The sequence below is a fragment of the Kryptolebias marmoratus genome, linkage group LG12 (genome assembly GCF_001649575.2).
Source record: "Kryptolebias marmoratus isolate JLee-2015 linkage group LG12, ASM164957v2, whole genome shotgun sequence".
NCBI classification, from domain to species: domain Eukaryota; kingdom Metazoa; phylum Chordata; class Actinopteri; order Cyprinodontiformes; family Rivulidae; genus Kryptolebias; species Kryptolebias marmoratus.
In genome coordinates this window covers 20,382,854-20,398,515 of record NC_051441.1, presented here as the reverse complement: position 1 = coordinate 20,398,515, position 15,662 = coordinate 20,382,854, and the positions used below count along the sequence as shown (strand labels likewise).

Below are 15,662 nucleotides of genomic sequence, written 5' to 3'. Positions count from 1 at the left end.
GGGGGGGGGCAGCAGTTTTGTTGTTTTATAATTGCAGAAATTAATAATTGAAAGCTTAATGGGGGATAAAAAGGGTGTGATAATTACCATATGATTATTAAAATATCAGAAGAGGAAACGATGAGTCACCCGAGAATTCTCTGTGGAGTTAATGATGTTTGCTGAAATAAAAGCGAAGCTGTTAGATAAGGGAGAGGAGAACAGCTAGATTAGTTACTTTTTTTAATATGCAAACGCGATGTTGAGAAAACACTGTACGCAGGCAAACACACAGTTCAGTTGTTGGCTTTCCAGAATTAGGTTGAACAAAATTTGAGGGCATCTGAGAACTAACCTGAGCGGGACAACTGAGTTTTCAGTTCCAGAAAGGCTGATTTCAATTAGTTCAATCAACTCTGAGTATCCTAACCGGGACTTTTTGTCATGATTTGTGTGTTTTTGAGTTGTTTTTGTTGTCTTCTGTGTTTGAGTCTCTTGTTTAGTTCTGCCCCGTGTGTTCCCTGTATTTTAGATTATTGTATTGTCTTGTTGCCTTGTGTTCCCTGTGGGAATTTTCACCAGCCGTCAGCCCTGTAGTTTTCCTCTCAGACTGGAACACCCACCTCAACTGTTCCTCATCATCTCCCAGCTGTAGTATATTTTCCACTCACCCTCAGCCTTTTTTATTCAGTCTCTTTTCACCGATTGGCCACTGGTCCATTGTTGGTTTCTGCACCACAGTCATGCTGTTCTCCTTGTGTCTCCACATGATTTTTTGTGTAAGCCTTTTTGTTATTAGTTTTGCTGACACATCAACCTTTTTGTTTTCTTTTCGTTTAATAAATCAGTTTTAGTTTCTAAAAAAATATGAACCTGCAGTCGGGCTTCATTGCTTTAAAACCGGATAGATTTAAGAGCATATATGTGTGCAGTAAAAAGTCATCGGCAATGGAGCCCTCGACTCACCATGGCAACTGCATTTCTCCATGGCCATTTCTCAGTATCAAGTACGCTAAATACAGAGTACACAAGGACAATGCAGGTGGAACAAATGTGTACTTAATGATGTCACAACTCAGCTGAGTTCTTTTGTCTAACACAGAGCTTTAAGTCATATAGACCAGAGGTCCCCAACCTTTTTAGCTCCACGGACCGGTTCATTATCAGACAGTATTTTCACAGACCGGTTTTTAAAGGTGTGGCGGATAAATACAAAGTAAAATTATACGACCGGCATGAAAACGGGGGTATTTTAAAAAACATAATAATTGTAAATCCAACATGTATTCGCAGCTTGTTAGGTGCGTCCTGGTATTGTGTTATCAACAAGAACAACGCCCTCTCCTCCCCCTAATGTTCTCTGGTCAATATGGCGATGTTTAAACATGCCCTTTAAAATAAGATACACCACAAATATAAAAGCTCACAAAGAATCCAACTCACCATAACGCAGAATCAGTGGAGCCCTGAGCCTGTTTCTCAGTAACGAGACGGTCCCATCTAGGGCTTCCAGAGACGTTTGTTTTTTACTCGTTTTGCTGCTTGTGGGTTTGTTTTTAGCGGTAACGTATCACATAACCGAGACAAGCGTTTTGACATACATCAAGAGTGAGTCATAGACGGATGTAGTGGAGAGAATCCGGTCATTTTTTTCAAGATAAATGTCGTTCAGACTCTGAAAATAAATGAAAAAATGGAAATACTGTAAATTAATTATTCTTTCTTTTGGGGACCTCTGATATAGACTGTATTTTTCTTTTACAGAGAGTTGGATTTTTCACATTTATATGAAAAGCCAAATAGTTTTAGAAATTAAATAAATGGTCCACATTTATGTGGCTCCCCTTTGACCTCCCCAGGTCCTGTAAAATGCTTCACACTCACCCATTCACACAGTGCTTCCTATCATACATTTTACACTCCACGTAGAGCACGTTTTTTTCTCACTGATAAACAGATAAGCATATCGGGGGCACTGAGGGGTTCAGTATCTTGCCCAAGGACACTTCCGCCCATATCAAGGGCTGGGGATAAAAGAGACAACCCACTGATTAGAGAGCGACTTAAGCAGGTTTAATGCTCATAGTTTGCTGCCATGGTGATAGACTCAGATTTTTCATTTAATATTGTTTCAGGAATACCCCTCTGAACCAATATACTTCAGATTAACTAAATAGTGCACACACCATTTGATCAAAACAACATTTTGATCATTATTTACTCCACAATGCCTATACCAAACTGCAAGAATAGTCAATGAAAACTAAGGTACACTCAAATGCACTGATCAACAGATCATAAGCTAATATGAACATGTCTCTAAAAACAAAACAAAAGGTTTGCTGCTCTGGAGCATACAGGTGTGTGTTAACACACAGTGTTGCTGCCCATCAATCTGGGAAGGGTCAGAATGGTTTGACTCACCTTTAAAGGTTAAAGCAAAGACCAACATACACAACTTCAACTTTAAAGTTCTCAAGTCTTGTGTCTATGAACATTGGGTGAGTGTTGCACAACCACAGTGTTTTCCTAACAGTGAGAAAGCAAACACTTGAGTCCTTATACCCATTCTATAGTGGAACCAACAGTCTATTTAACCCAGGGAGAGTCATTAGAAGGGTTTGGTCTGAAAAAGCCCTTAAAGGTCCTTTTCCCTTATTCACTACAAGCTTTAGGAACAAACAGAAATAATATGTTTTGGTAGCAAAAACATAAAGAAGCGGAACATAAAAAAGACCCCATTTGTTTTCAGATGGACAAAGTAGACCAATGTGGGCTGTTGTGATATGGGTAGTAAGGTTTTTGGTAATCATAAGTGCTCTGGGGTGCACCTTTTCATGATTTGATTGAAAACAGCAACCTGTCTTATGCTTTTTCTGAATCCACAAAAACACAATGAAGTTCTTTCTGACCCTCTCTGTACTTCTCCTTCAGCATCCTCAAAGCAAAGATGACATCTGTGGGGCTCTTTCTTGGCATAAAACCATACTGCTGCTCACAAATAGTCACCTCTTATCTAAGTCTTGCTTCCACAGCTCTCTCCCAGATCTTCATCGTGTGGCTCATCAGCTTAATTCCCCCGTAGTTATTACAACTCTGTACATCACCCTCGTTCTTAAAAATTGGCACCAGCACACTTCTCCTCCATTCCTCAGGTATTTTTTCACCCTCAAAAGTGCCATTGAATAATCCAATCTTTAACAAGCCTAACCTGCTGCACATCCTTTCCAGCCTGGTCCCTCTGTCTTGCCAGTCAATACAAGTCCTTCTCTCCCTCCTTAGTGTCCAGACTCTTGTACAATTCATCATACGCCTCCTGTTTTGCCTTTGCTACGTCCCTCTTTGTCCTACGTTGCATCTCCGTATATTCCTGTCTACTCCCTTCAGTCCTCTCACTGTCCCATTTCTTCCTGGCTAACCTCTGGATAACTTCTTGCACTCCACTGTTCCACCACCAGGTCTCCTTATAATCTTTTCTGTGTCCAGATGACACACCAAGTACCTTCCTACAGGTCTCTCTAATCACTATTGCTGTAGTAGCCCAGTCATCTGGAAGGTCTTTCTTACCACCCAGAGCCTTTAACAGCTCCTTTCTGAACTCCTCACAACATTCTTCCTTCCTCATCTTCCACCATTTGGTCTTCTTCTCTGCATTTACTCTTTTCCTCTTCATCACCACAACACTCATCCTACTGAGGTAACTGGTCTGCATGTGTGTTCAGGCCATGAGGCCTGAGCTCCCATTTTGAGACACACTGTCTTCAGCCACAACGCCTTCTTAGGAAGTGAATCGTGGGCTCTTACGCTCCCGTTGTCGAAAAGCTAGTACAGTGATTGCAAATGAGGAAAGTCATCTGTTGCATGTCTGAAGACCCTAGCTTATCACCATAAATGGAATTGAATGTACTTGAATCCTACAGGTCCGTCCCAGTGGGATGTGGGTGTCTTTTTACTCTAACTGGGTGTGGTAAGGGTTAATAAAAACAACCAGCCCCAGAGAAACGGGGGATCTTCACAGATTGGGCCAGAAGTCCCATTTTTGGCACAGACTCTGTTATTTTGAATAAACTCTCACTGTTCAAGAATAACTTATGTCTGTAAAGTCATTTCTTTTGATCAGTACATCGTTGCTGCAATTATGAAGACCCAGAAGAACGTCCACCATTTGAAGACACTTCACTACAAACCACCATCTGATGCTGTCTGGCCACGCTCTCCTCTGTCACAACCTTACAGTCCGCAATTTCCCTCAGGTTACCTCTTCTACGCAAAACGTAGTCTACCTGTGTCCTCATGCCTCCACTCTTATAGGTCAGCCTGTGTTTCTCCCTCTTTTGGAAATAAGTATTGGCTACAGCCACTTCCATCCTCTTGGCAAAATCCACCACCATCTGTCTGCTTTGGAGTCCTTGGACTTGATAAAGCGCTATACAACTGCAGGCCATTTACTTCCTGGTCCCTGTCCTTGACACCATGCCTGCCCATCACCTCCTCCTCTCCTCTGTTTCCTTCACCAACATGTCCATTCAGATCTGCTCTGATCACCACTCTCTCCTCCTTGGGAAAACTCCCTATCACTTCATCCAGATCCTTTCAGAATTTCTCCTTCTCTTCTACGTCACATCCAATGTGTGGAGCATAACCACTGACAACACTGAACATCAGACCTTCTGCTTCTACCTTCAGACACATCACCCTATCTGACACTCTTTTCACCTTGACTATATTCCTTGCAGAAGTGTTCTGAGCCCATGAATTGATGTCCAGAACAGAACCAGACTTGTTTTTAAAACAGTGCCACCTGAAGGCCTAAAGATCACAGGCTTTTAATATTGGCTTTCTTGTCCTTTGAGCTCAGAGATTTCTCCAGATTCTTGAAATCATTTAATGACATTATGAACTGCAAATGATCAGATATTCTAAGTCTTTCCAGTTTTCTGCAGAGAACCATTATTCTACAATTGTTCCACTATTTTAGACATTGTTTCTGCAAACTGGCGAACCTCTGCCCATCTTTGCTTCTGAGAGATTCAGCCTCTCTAAAATCCTCTTTTTGTACCCATACTCTTACTGACCTGTTAACAAGTAATGAAATTTGTTGCAAAGTGCGGGGCGGCTGTGGCTCAGCAATCGTCTTCCATGATTTAGTCAGATAAACTTTGTAGAGATTTTAGTAGAGTGCTGCATGAATGTGTGTAGATGGGTAAATGAGGGTACAGATTGTGTTGTAAAGCGCTTTGACTGATCTGGTTGGCTAGAAAAGCACTATATAAGAATGAACTATTTACCATTTATCCAGCTGTTTCTGATTTGTACCTTATATGTTTACAGTTTTTTGTTGTCTCTGACCTGTCTTTTTTGAGATGCATTGCTGCTGTGAAATTCAAAATTGTCTTGTTATTTGTTAAAAACTGAACAGCTTTTTAGTTTCATCATTTGATGTTTACTGTGATCCATTGTGAATAAATTTGGGTTTATAGGATTTGATAATTATTTCAGTCTAGTTTTATTTACATTTTACAAAATGTCCTAACTTGCCTGGAATTTGGGTTCTCCATGACCTATTAGAATTAGCTGAATAGTGGCAAATCTTAACATCTTCAGTTCAGAAGAACTCATGATGCTTCTACACGTTAGTGATCACCAACAAGGTTGTTCCATATTCACGAGATGTTCTCCTGTATCCTCACGCTATTCTATACACCCATCCTGGCACAGTTCTCTTGAATCATGTCAGGATGCAGCTACATGCTAGAATTTCATACAACGCTAGCACAACAACCCAGCCACAGGCATCACATCTGTGCTACGTTGTTTCCATGACCTTGTCATGATCGTGGTCGTAGCCTAGGCATGAAACCAGCACAGTCAATCCAGCCTCAGATTCTCAATGCCCAAACCATAATGGTGCACGTGGAACCCATGTTGTGGATCTTCTGCCACCTTGATGATAAACCACCACAACCTCACTATGGAAGTTTTGTCCATGCTCAAAACCATTGTGAACCTATCACACTCTATCACTTTTAATGGTGAGCCCACTGCATTCTTAATACACATCTGAAGCCCGTGCTAAGACCATATGAAGACCATCCACATTCTGGCAAATCTTATTGATTTATTTTATTACATTGTAGCAGTATCATCATACAGTTTGAAGAAGGCCCTAATTTTGGGGATTATGTCAATAAAACCTTCTATTCCTGGTTTGGAAACCTTTACATCACTTTCCATTTTCATCCATTAAAAAGAACTATTCACAAGTTAGTGCACAAAACCTTCATGTCTTTAACTTGAGGGAGGAGTTGACATAATTTCTCTAATGTTTGGAATAGAGGCAGCCTTTTGACAAACATAAGGCTGCTTGGGCTGAAAGTACCAGACTTGGGGTAAATTAATACTTGTAACATGGGTACATTTGGCAGGTGGGGGAGTAAATTTAGAATCCTGAACAAGCATACCTCAACTCTGGCCTTCATGCAGAGAAACCTTACTAAGTGATTTCTGTCACTGTGTACGCTGCATGGGGCAAACTCAGTCTTGTTTTTGAATGCAGCTTGAGTTCTGCATCCATCACAGCTTCACACGTCAACTCCAGCAACTTGCTGCACATCCCCTTTCTGTCTCAAACACTGTCTTCTGTCCTTCCTCTCTGCTTGCCCACGCTGGTGCCCACAAGGTCGTGATATTTTTCAAGGTATGTATAGATGCATCGTTTTAAAGAGAGCCGCCATCCCCTTCATCATACTAAATATACTTACTTCTGCTCAGACTGTCTGATGCTCTCTGTCAGGGGAGGTGGATGCGTAGCCGCTCAGAATATGTAGACAAGGTAAAAACACAGAATGTCTGACACTGCTGCAACCAAGCTATGACATCATAGTGGTGTCAGATGTTGATTGACTGGAAACAGTAGCTCATTAGCATCCATTAACTACACGTTCCTGGAGGCCAGAACAAAATGGACATGTTCCACTCAGAGCTTCACCATTTTGATTTGAGTGCATAAGGATTTAACTCAGGACGGTTAGTATTGTATTTATAACAAATTATAGAACATTGCATAAATATTGGATACAACACCACACATAAATGGCTTATGGCGTATTTTTTTCTTATTATTTTGCTAATAATTAAACCGCTGACTATTGCTCCATGACAAAAGTAAAGTGGTTGAGTTGTGCAAAACTGCACAAATTATTGTTAGTGATAGTCTGAGATTTGTTGACTGGAAAGTAAGGCCAGGTTAGACCAGTAAACCAGGGGATCTACAAATAGCAGTGTAAATACTTTCAATATAAACATTGTAATCGGTTCATTTTAAAGCCTAACTGATACGCTCACTGTAAAACAAAGAAAGGTTTAGCACCGAGAAGGAATGGTTTGATTTGGATGTAAGTTGTTACACATGCAGACAAGTGATGGGTTTGTAAATGATTTAATTGACAAAGAATTGCCAGATCTAAAACAGCTCCAAAGGGTGTAAAAGGTGTCAGCACAGGTGGAGCAATTGTGTTATCAGTTAGTTGCTAGAGCAACCGACAGTCAGTTAGAACAGTGAGTGAATGTCGCCAGTCAATAAGGACGCCTTGTAGATGTGTTAAATCTGGTTAATTTCTCCTAGTCTAGGCCTGATAAACGGGTCTCACACTACAACAGATGTTAGAGTAACATTCAGTGGCGTGGTGGACCTAAAATTGGGGACAACCAGGTGGCAGGCAGGTATAATCCAAACGATTTATTAAGCCAAAAATAGAGAAACTGTAAAGGCTGGTTGCTGAATGACTGTTGAAATTTACTGAAGAAACTTAAACTGAGTTGTTAAAGCTAAAAGAAACTGAACACTAGCTAAAAGCCGACATTAGCAAAACAGTAGCTAAAAACTAAAAGAAGGAAAACACGAGCTAAAAAGGCCCTCCTGTGGCTGGCCAAGCCTCTCTTGCTTCCCCCATTTGAGCATGTTTGGGATCAGCTTGAATGTAAACTCTGACTCAGTGTTGATTTGCCAGATCTCAAGGTTAAATTTTAACTGCGGTGGGCGGACTTGCTGCAGGAGAGGTAACAATGACTCGATGACTGTGTTCCAGACTGAACTGCTGCTTGTATTCCAGTCCTAAAGAAGGGACCACATCTTGTGCAGCAGTGTGTCTGTAGTCTGAACTTTGCAAGCCTTTTGATCCAATATCGTGATCATCGTACAGTCACGTGACAATTCAGCATGTGCAGTTATATTTCAGTAACACCCCTCAGTCAGGATTGCTTAACTTGTTTTGCCACTGAGTTCAATTTAAAAGTGTCTGAGAGGATCCAGGCTAAAGGCAATAAGGCTGCATCCTGGAAGAAGGAGCAAACGCAAACCGGACTAGTTACTGTGGAGAGGCTGTGGTCCCTGGAGCCAATAATCATTCAGGTAGAGTTCTAAACAAGAGCAGCCGTTTCAGGGTATGCTATAAGCAACCTTGGGATTGGGTTTCAGCAGCGATGGGAAGGTTTGCAAGTCTGCCGTGCCCTCTATCCAGACCTAACAAGGCCAGTATGCTTGTTTTAGACATGACTTCTTAATTGGGCAACTCCATCGTTCTTTTTGTTCCAGTCATTACCTATGTATTTATTGTTCAATTACATTATTCCAGGATGTAATAGCAATAAAAAACAACATTGTGTGATTTATTATGTAATATATAAATGAATGTTAGAAAACCAAAAATCCATTCAGTAATCGATAAACATGACTAGCAATTCTAGTCAGATGATGAGTGCCCATATGTGTGTGTATATTTTGAGAAATGTTTAAAGGTATCAAAAGTTGGGCATCACCCAATCATAAGCACAAACATAACCAGTTGTGCCATTTTGTCTGAGGATTTTGGATAGTTTTGACATTTGTTGATGACTCTAAGATTTATTTTTGTTATCAAATATTAGTTGCTTTATATTACAAATAGTAAATAATACTGTGCATACTCCGTAGTTCTGCAGCTAATGTTTATATCCAGTTGTTTCGTTGTTTTTGGAAGATTCTCCAGGAGATAAAATAATCCACAAGTTTTAAGCCCTTAAGACAAACAAAAAAGGATTTGTACTAAATGGTAAATGGCTTGCACTTATATAGCGCTTTATCTAGTCCAAGGAGCCCAAAGCGCTTTACACTACAATCATTCACCCATTCATCCACACATTCACACACTGATGTCAGTAAGCTACATTGTAGCCACAGCTGCCCTGGGGCGGGCTGACAGAAGTGAGGCTGCCATCACACCGGCGCCACCGAGCCCTCTGACGACCACCAGTAGGCAAGGCGGGTGAAGTGTCTTGCCCAAGGACACAACAGCTGAGACAGCTGGAGTGGGGGCTCGAGCCAGCAACCCTCCGATCACAAGACAAACCCCTACCACCTGAGCCACCGCCCCTAAAAGTTATTATTAGTATTAATATCATCAAAGCTTTTCAGAGAAGACACAGCAGTGATTAATACATTACCACAAATAATAATCATGTTCAACAATTACAGTATTATCACACTCTTTATAAGTAGTTTTCCTTAAAAGGTTGTTACTTTGTACCCGATCAAAACAGAACATCAAACAAACCAAAGCACTTAAAAGAAGTTGCGATAAAAACTCACGACGTTCCGTCAGTGAAAAGTGTCAGTTTCACGTGGTTGTAGTTTGCCATAAATATCTGCAATTCTACACAGAACAATAGTGATCAATAGGGACAATGGTTTACCGCTTGTTAAGATTTGCCTCAGTTCAGCCATGTTTTAATAGGTTATTGGGAACATAGCAGGGTTGTCATCCATCGAGAATAAAGGTTGATTCCAAAATAAGTTATGTTTTTATCTGATTTAGGCTTCTAATGAACACATGGGCTAACTGTACCGGTTTGTATATTTCTCTCAAAGAAGAATCTTCCAGTTGCAGTGTTGTATTGTTAAACCTGCTTTTTTGTTGCTGCTTGGCTCGACAACAGCTTTTCCCTCAGGACCCGTAAAGATTTTCTTTTCTTTATTTCTTTTGGATATGTTACATTTAGAGCAGTGAAGGAAAGGACAGGCCCGTGGGGAGTCAAACCACCCACTACTTTCATTCAAACAGTAGAGAAGTGAGTACAGCAGCAGAGATTCTCCAATCCTCAGGTTCTGAAAGTAGATTTGTTCATTGAGTGATAACTGTACCAGAAAGCTCAGATTTGTGCCCAACGTTTTTACACACACACATTTTTACCTATATCGTGCCAAACAGGCTACAGTTTAAAATATACTGTGTTCTGATGCAGGCCACACTGTTTTCTAGGTTAACTAGATACTTTCTAGGTTAGCCTACATGCAGATGGTCTGCATTTCTTTTCCAACCGCTTTTTCTCCTATTGCTTGTTTTGATTTATGCGCTGCTTTGCCGTCTCGTCTGAAACTGATGTTTTCCTTTTGCATTTCTCCGAAATGATTTTCATTACGTCTCATTTTGTGTTCACCTCCAGCCCGCTGAATCTGTCTAGAATCTGTCTTCAGCACAAAGAAATATGCATTGTCGCGACCATTAGGAATATGAATTTACAAAAAAACAAAAAAACAACAACAAGAGTTCCATCTTAGCACGTAGAATGTTAATGTTAACCACCTTTAATGACAATATCTGTAAAATTGTCTGCTGTAGAGTTTTCGTCGATTAGCTGGGGCAGCCATCTTGAATCAGGCAGACTCCAAAAGTGTATCAGTTGTAAATGCAAATTCAGTGATGACTTCCTGAGTGTTTTATTAAAATCTGTTCAGCGATTCACAAAAGATTTTGCTGACAAAGAGTTGACTCTGCCATTTAAAGCCAAAGTTTTAAGCAAAGATCTGTAGTGCCCAGAGTCTGTGTTGGGAATGACTCTTTGCTACTATCACATCAAGGTTTAGCTTAATATTTGTAAAACTGACTGAGTTACAGCCATTTTTTTGTTGGCTAATGTTGATCAGCTGTGGCAGTTATCTTAAACTGGACTGACTCCAAAAGTTAATGACTTGTAGACTCATATCTAATGATTACTTTGTGAAAGTTTCAATAAAATTTGCCTGTTGGTTCATGAGCAATTTTGCTAAAAGACAAACAGGATTGACATCAATAGATTATGACAAAGATCTCATGCAATCAGTAGGTGTTGGGGATATCAAACCAAATTTTAGCTCAATATCTGTAGGAATGGCTGCATTATACCCATTTTGGCTCTGGCAGCCATCTTGAATTGGCTTGACTCCAGAAGTTAAGCAGCTGTAGATGTAGGTCTATTTGGTGGTTTGTGGCATATTTTTGTAAACACAACAGACAAATGAACACACACACAAACTCTTTACATTATTTCCCACAATTCCCTTTTCGGTGTCAGGCGATAATAATAATGATGATGTTGTTGCTGCGATCATTCTGCCTGTAGATTTTTGGGTCATCCTTGTTGTGTCTTTGTGCGATTTCAGTCTCAGGATGACGGTGTTCTAAAGTTGATTCAGTGATGAAGACGAAGTGGCTTTCAGGGGAACACAGACACAAACAATTAATATTTCTCAGGAGGGATCGACCTCTTTAAGACCGTGGTGTATTTTTTTTTCACTCCCATGTTTCCAGACTTCAGGAGGGCAGGTGATGTGGGCATCCTGCCAACACTGCAGCATTTTGTCTCACTTATGCTCCCAGCTCCTTTCTGCAGATACCCTCTGTCTTCTAAAAATTCTGTGTACGTCTGTCCTTCTTTTTATACTTTGCGACTGAACAGAACACCAGCATCTCGGCAGGACTATATAGTTTGACATGTCTGGGTTTGTGACACCTGTAGTCAGCGAACTTTCCAATGTAATTACGTCAGCGGAATCGTTTCCTTTCAGTTTTTGGATCCAGTCCTTTGAAATTTTTTGCACAGATTTGAGGAAATCTGAATGGTGTATTCAGTAGAAAACCTTTTTTTTCCCCCTTGACATCTTGGATTTTACCAGTGATCAAAAAAGGAAACCTAAAGGGTTAAATTGCAGTCACATCTTTAACTACTGCTGGCAGGCTGTGGTGCGGATTCCACCTCCACTGCATTAATTATGAAACACTTCATTGTTACTAAAACACACCAAAATATGTTCTTAATCTAATCTGCTAAGAAAAAGAATAATAATAATTTTTGTGTGGTGTATCCTTTAATATGAGAAAAACAGTCTTAGCATAAAAGGCACCTAGAAAAAAGAGTACAGTTCAGAAAGTGGCAAGAAACAACTTGAAGAATAATTTATTTGGATATTATTTTGCTGAGAGGTTTAATCGGATTTGACAAGTGTCAGATTTTATTATTGTAATGTCCTACAGATGCGGGTTGAACCAAAATGGCTGCTGGGTAGTCTCGGGACAAAGAAAAGACTAAACTCATGGACTCTTCTTCGTGTTGTGTGTTCAGAAGAAGTGTTCATGTCAGTTCTTCTGTTCATTCTGTTCTGGTCTATGGTAATATTACCTGTAAAGTTGACACCATGAGTGAAATGTTGTTCTGTGTGCAGAAAAGAGGTTAGCACTTCCTGGTTCAGGGAGTAAAGAAAAATAAAGAGTCACGTGACTACGTCTGCGTCGTGATTCTTGCTAATATCTGCTAGCAAAACGCTACAACATGTAACGTGAGAACAAACTTCAGGGCATGGCTCAACCCCGTCTCAGGCCTTGTTCAGACCTGGATATACATCTGCCTTTGGGTGATTCCATTGCAAGTGGTCAGCTCTAGTTGAGCGCGTTCACACCTGGCAGTAAATTTGTACCCCAAAGCGTAACCAGATGTCAGTTATATGCTCTGCATGCAGACAGACACACAGCCACTTCACACAGTGGGGTTATTGAGTAAACAAGTCTTAATGAACCTAAACCTAATTACCTGACACTAATGGTCGGTGACTTCAAAGACATCAGTTTCAGAGCAAAACTTCATGATTTTTACTCCTCTGCAGTAAAACCAGGGGCATAGCCAGAAGGGTGGCCAGGGGTGGCACTTGTCACCCCTGGAACCTGATTGGCCACCCCAGTTGATTGACAAGTCCATACATGTGGCATTGAAAGGTATTCGATTCGAGTATATGAGGAATACAGAGTAAACATCTGTCATGTCTGGCATGGAGAGCATCTATCATTCTGATGAAGAAAACAACTTATCTGAATCACTCAAATATTATAAAACAACAGCTGTGTGCGATGGTTATGTGTTAAGCACCATTTAATATAAATATGGCTACATCTGGTGAGCATAATTGTTTTATAACATGTTCTACAGATTGTGGTAAATAGGATCCCCAGTGAGTTTCACTCATAGATCTCCTGTATGCTGGAGTTTTCTGAACCTCTTTCCAGTTTGTGAGTCATATTGATAATGTAAAGAGCGCGATCCATACCTTGATGACTACAACGATAACATTAGGTAGATATATTAAAGAACGTAACGCTGTTTAGACGGGTGTTCTGTGACTGACTCAGCACATTGTAGCTCACAGTGACCACAGCGGGTCCAATTAGTTCTAAAAACAATCAGAACAAACTGAAACTGATTAGAACCTCACCACGGTGCGTCCTGGTGATCCAGTCCGATGAATAAAATCCTGACAGAAAGGACATATTTATTGGGTAGGGTTCTGATAAACAGTTTTCGTCCCAACGTTGACAATTTAATGTACTGGAGTACATTCTTGGGAAAAATAAGAAGAGTTGAAGCAGTTTTATTATAACTATTATCATTGGGATAGTTCGGACTAGACATTCATAGACTTGTGGTTTGTGTTTAAAGCTTTCTCCTTCATCTGACAGACTCATTTGGACCCTATTTTGTCCAAAATGAGGATTGGTAAATGCCCCAGACTGGTGAACACTTTTCATTTTAGCTATCATTTTAGTTTAATCAATATACTGTATGTGTTGCTATGGCTTTGAATTAACCACTTTACAATAAAAGGAAACTAACAAAACTGGTGTTACTTGTGTATTCGCTGACAAGCATTATCTGAACGAACACCAAACTATCTGTGAGAGTGCCTCTACGTGACATTCATTCAAACCCCTGCGAGATCGCCACTAAAGCCTGATTTAATGTCAGAAGCTCTCGCTCGCTGCTGAATGGAGTTACCATGGTTACCCCTTCAGATGCTCAAGTTGCAGCGATGTGTATTAGAATTTCTCTCTGTGCTTTTTCTTTTCTGGTGTACAGCTGCTTGTTCTGCAAAAAGGCATTCATTGTTGGGTTTTTACTGATGTCAGATAACCTGTCAGTTCAGAAGCTGATATGAAAGAAGGGGTTCGTCTTTGCATCACCCTTCTCCATTTTACCTTCTTGGTAATCTGGACCCACGAAAATTAGAGGACTGTGACATAATAAGGTAGCGCTGGCTCAAATGACTTTTAAGAATGTTATAATGGAAAGTGAGACGAATGCACAAAAGGCTTTTAAGTGTTTTATTACGTACAGCCTAAATCAGAAAAAGTTGAATAGTTTGCCTGTTTTAAATGCTAAACGACAAATATTAAAACCATCTTGTTTGTTATCCTATCATCTAGCTGACTACACGACTCATAAAACTATTAACCACATCTCACATCTCTGTGTTATCACTTCCTTTGGTGATGCTAAAAGGTCGCCCGTGCTAATTCTTGACTCATTTTGAGATCCATCAGATACACAGCGATGATTCATTTTTCTCCCAGGCTGAAAGCCAGGAGAACTCTTAACTCATTGTTCGGTTTGCTGCAGATCCAACACTTTCTCTTTCTCCAAATATAAACCAAAGGTGTGAGCTTTGGAAACTTTCGCACAAAGGTTGCAAAAAAACAAATTTGACTTTATTCTTAGACACCAGGTGAGAAAGCGAATCCTGGGTGATACAGATTACTCAGTCAAAAACAACAAATTCTAACATTCTGTTGAGGTTGGCAATGAAATGCTGAAAAATGTTGATCAGTGGACATCGTGAGTTTTGTGCAACAGCTTTGGTGAAAGTAGGTTACGTCATGATATTATGTGACAAGATCAAAATACACGTAGGGAGAAAAGGTTGAATGGCACATAAGGGTAAAAATTCTCAACTGGACTGTAATGTGTAGTCGTTCCCACAGTGTTGCTAATTTTCTCCTCTGCCGTTCCTTCTCTGTCTTTGCCTTTGCAGACCATGCAGGCGGCGCGATGCCCGACAGATGAGCTGTCGCTGACTAACTGCGCCGTCGTGAATGAGAAAGATCTGCAGTCGGGACAGTGAGTAGTCGCTATTGCTTTGTTTGTCGGTGCAAGCACACACCCCAGGCAACTCTGCACAAATCTGATTACACACAATCCAATCAATCATCCAGTCACTGGCAGTAGCTGTACCATTTCATTTGATCTTGGTCCTCTTTCCACTTCTCATACAGCTTGAACATCAAAACGTTTGACATTTGTCAACAATTATTACAAATTTAAGTCCCAAATTACTCTTGGGCTTTATAGATGAAAGCCGATGCATGTAATAACCAGGGTATGTGGCCATTCCCTGCAGACATGTGACGGTGAAGACCACACCGAACCACAAGTATGTGTTCACAGTCAAGACTCATCACACTGTAGCTGCTGGAACCATCGCCTTCAGTCTGCCGCAGGTACACACAGAAATCTTTCAGCTGTTGCACACACTGGTAATTCATAGCTGGTCAAATTTCAACTTTGTT

The 15,662-nt window shown here is 40.5% G+C and overlaps 1 protein-coding gene across 2 annotated transcripts in view; it reads left to right on the top strand.

Annotated features, from left to right (window-relative positions):
* The window catches only part of LOC108247085 (vesicle-fusing ATPase), a 55,998-nt gene that overhangs the window by 15,503 nt on the left and 24,833 nt on the right, over positions 1–15,662 (top strand). For both annotated transcript variants that reach the window (XM_017434967.3, XM_017434966.3), the window contains exons 2-3: positions 15,128–15,213; positions 15,494–15,593. In XM_017434967.3, the coding sequence (XP_017290456.1) occupies positions 15,128–15,213; positions 15,494–15,593 (186 nt within the window). The remainder of the gene's footprint in view (positions 1–15,127; positions 15,214–15,493; positions 15,594–15,662) is intronic.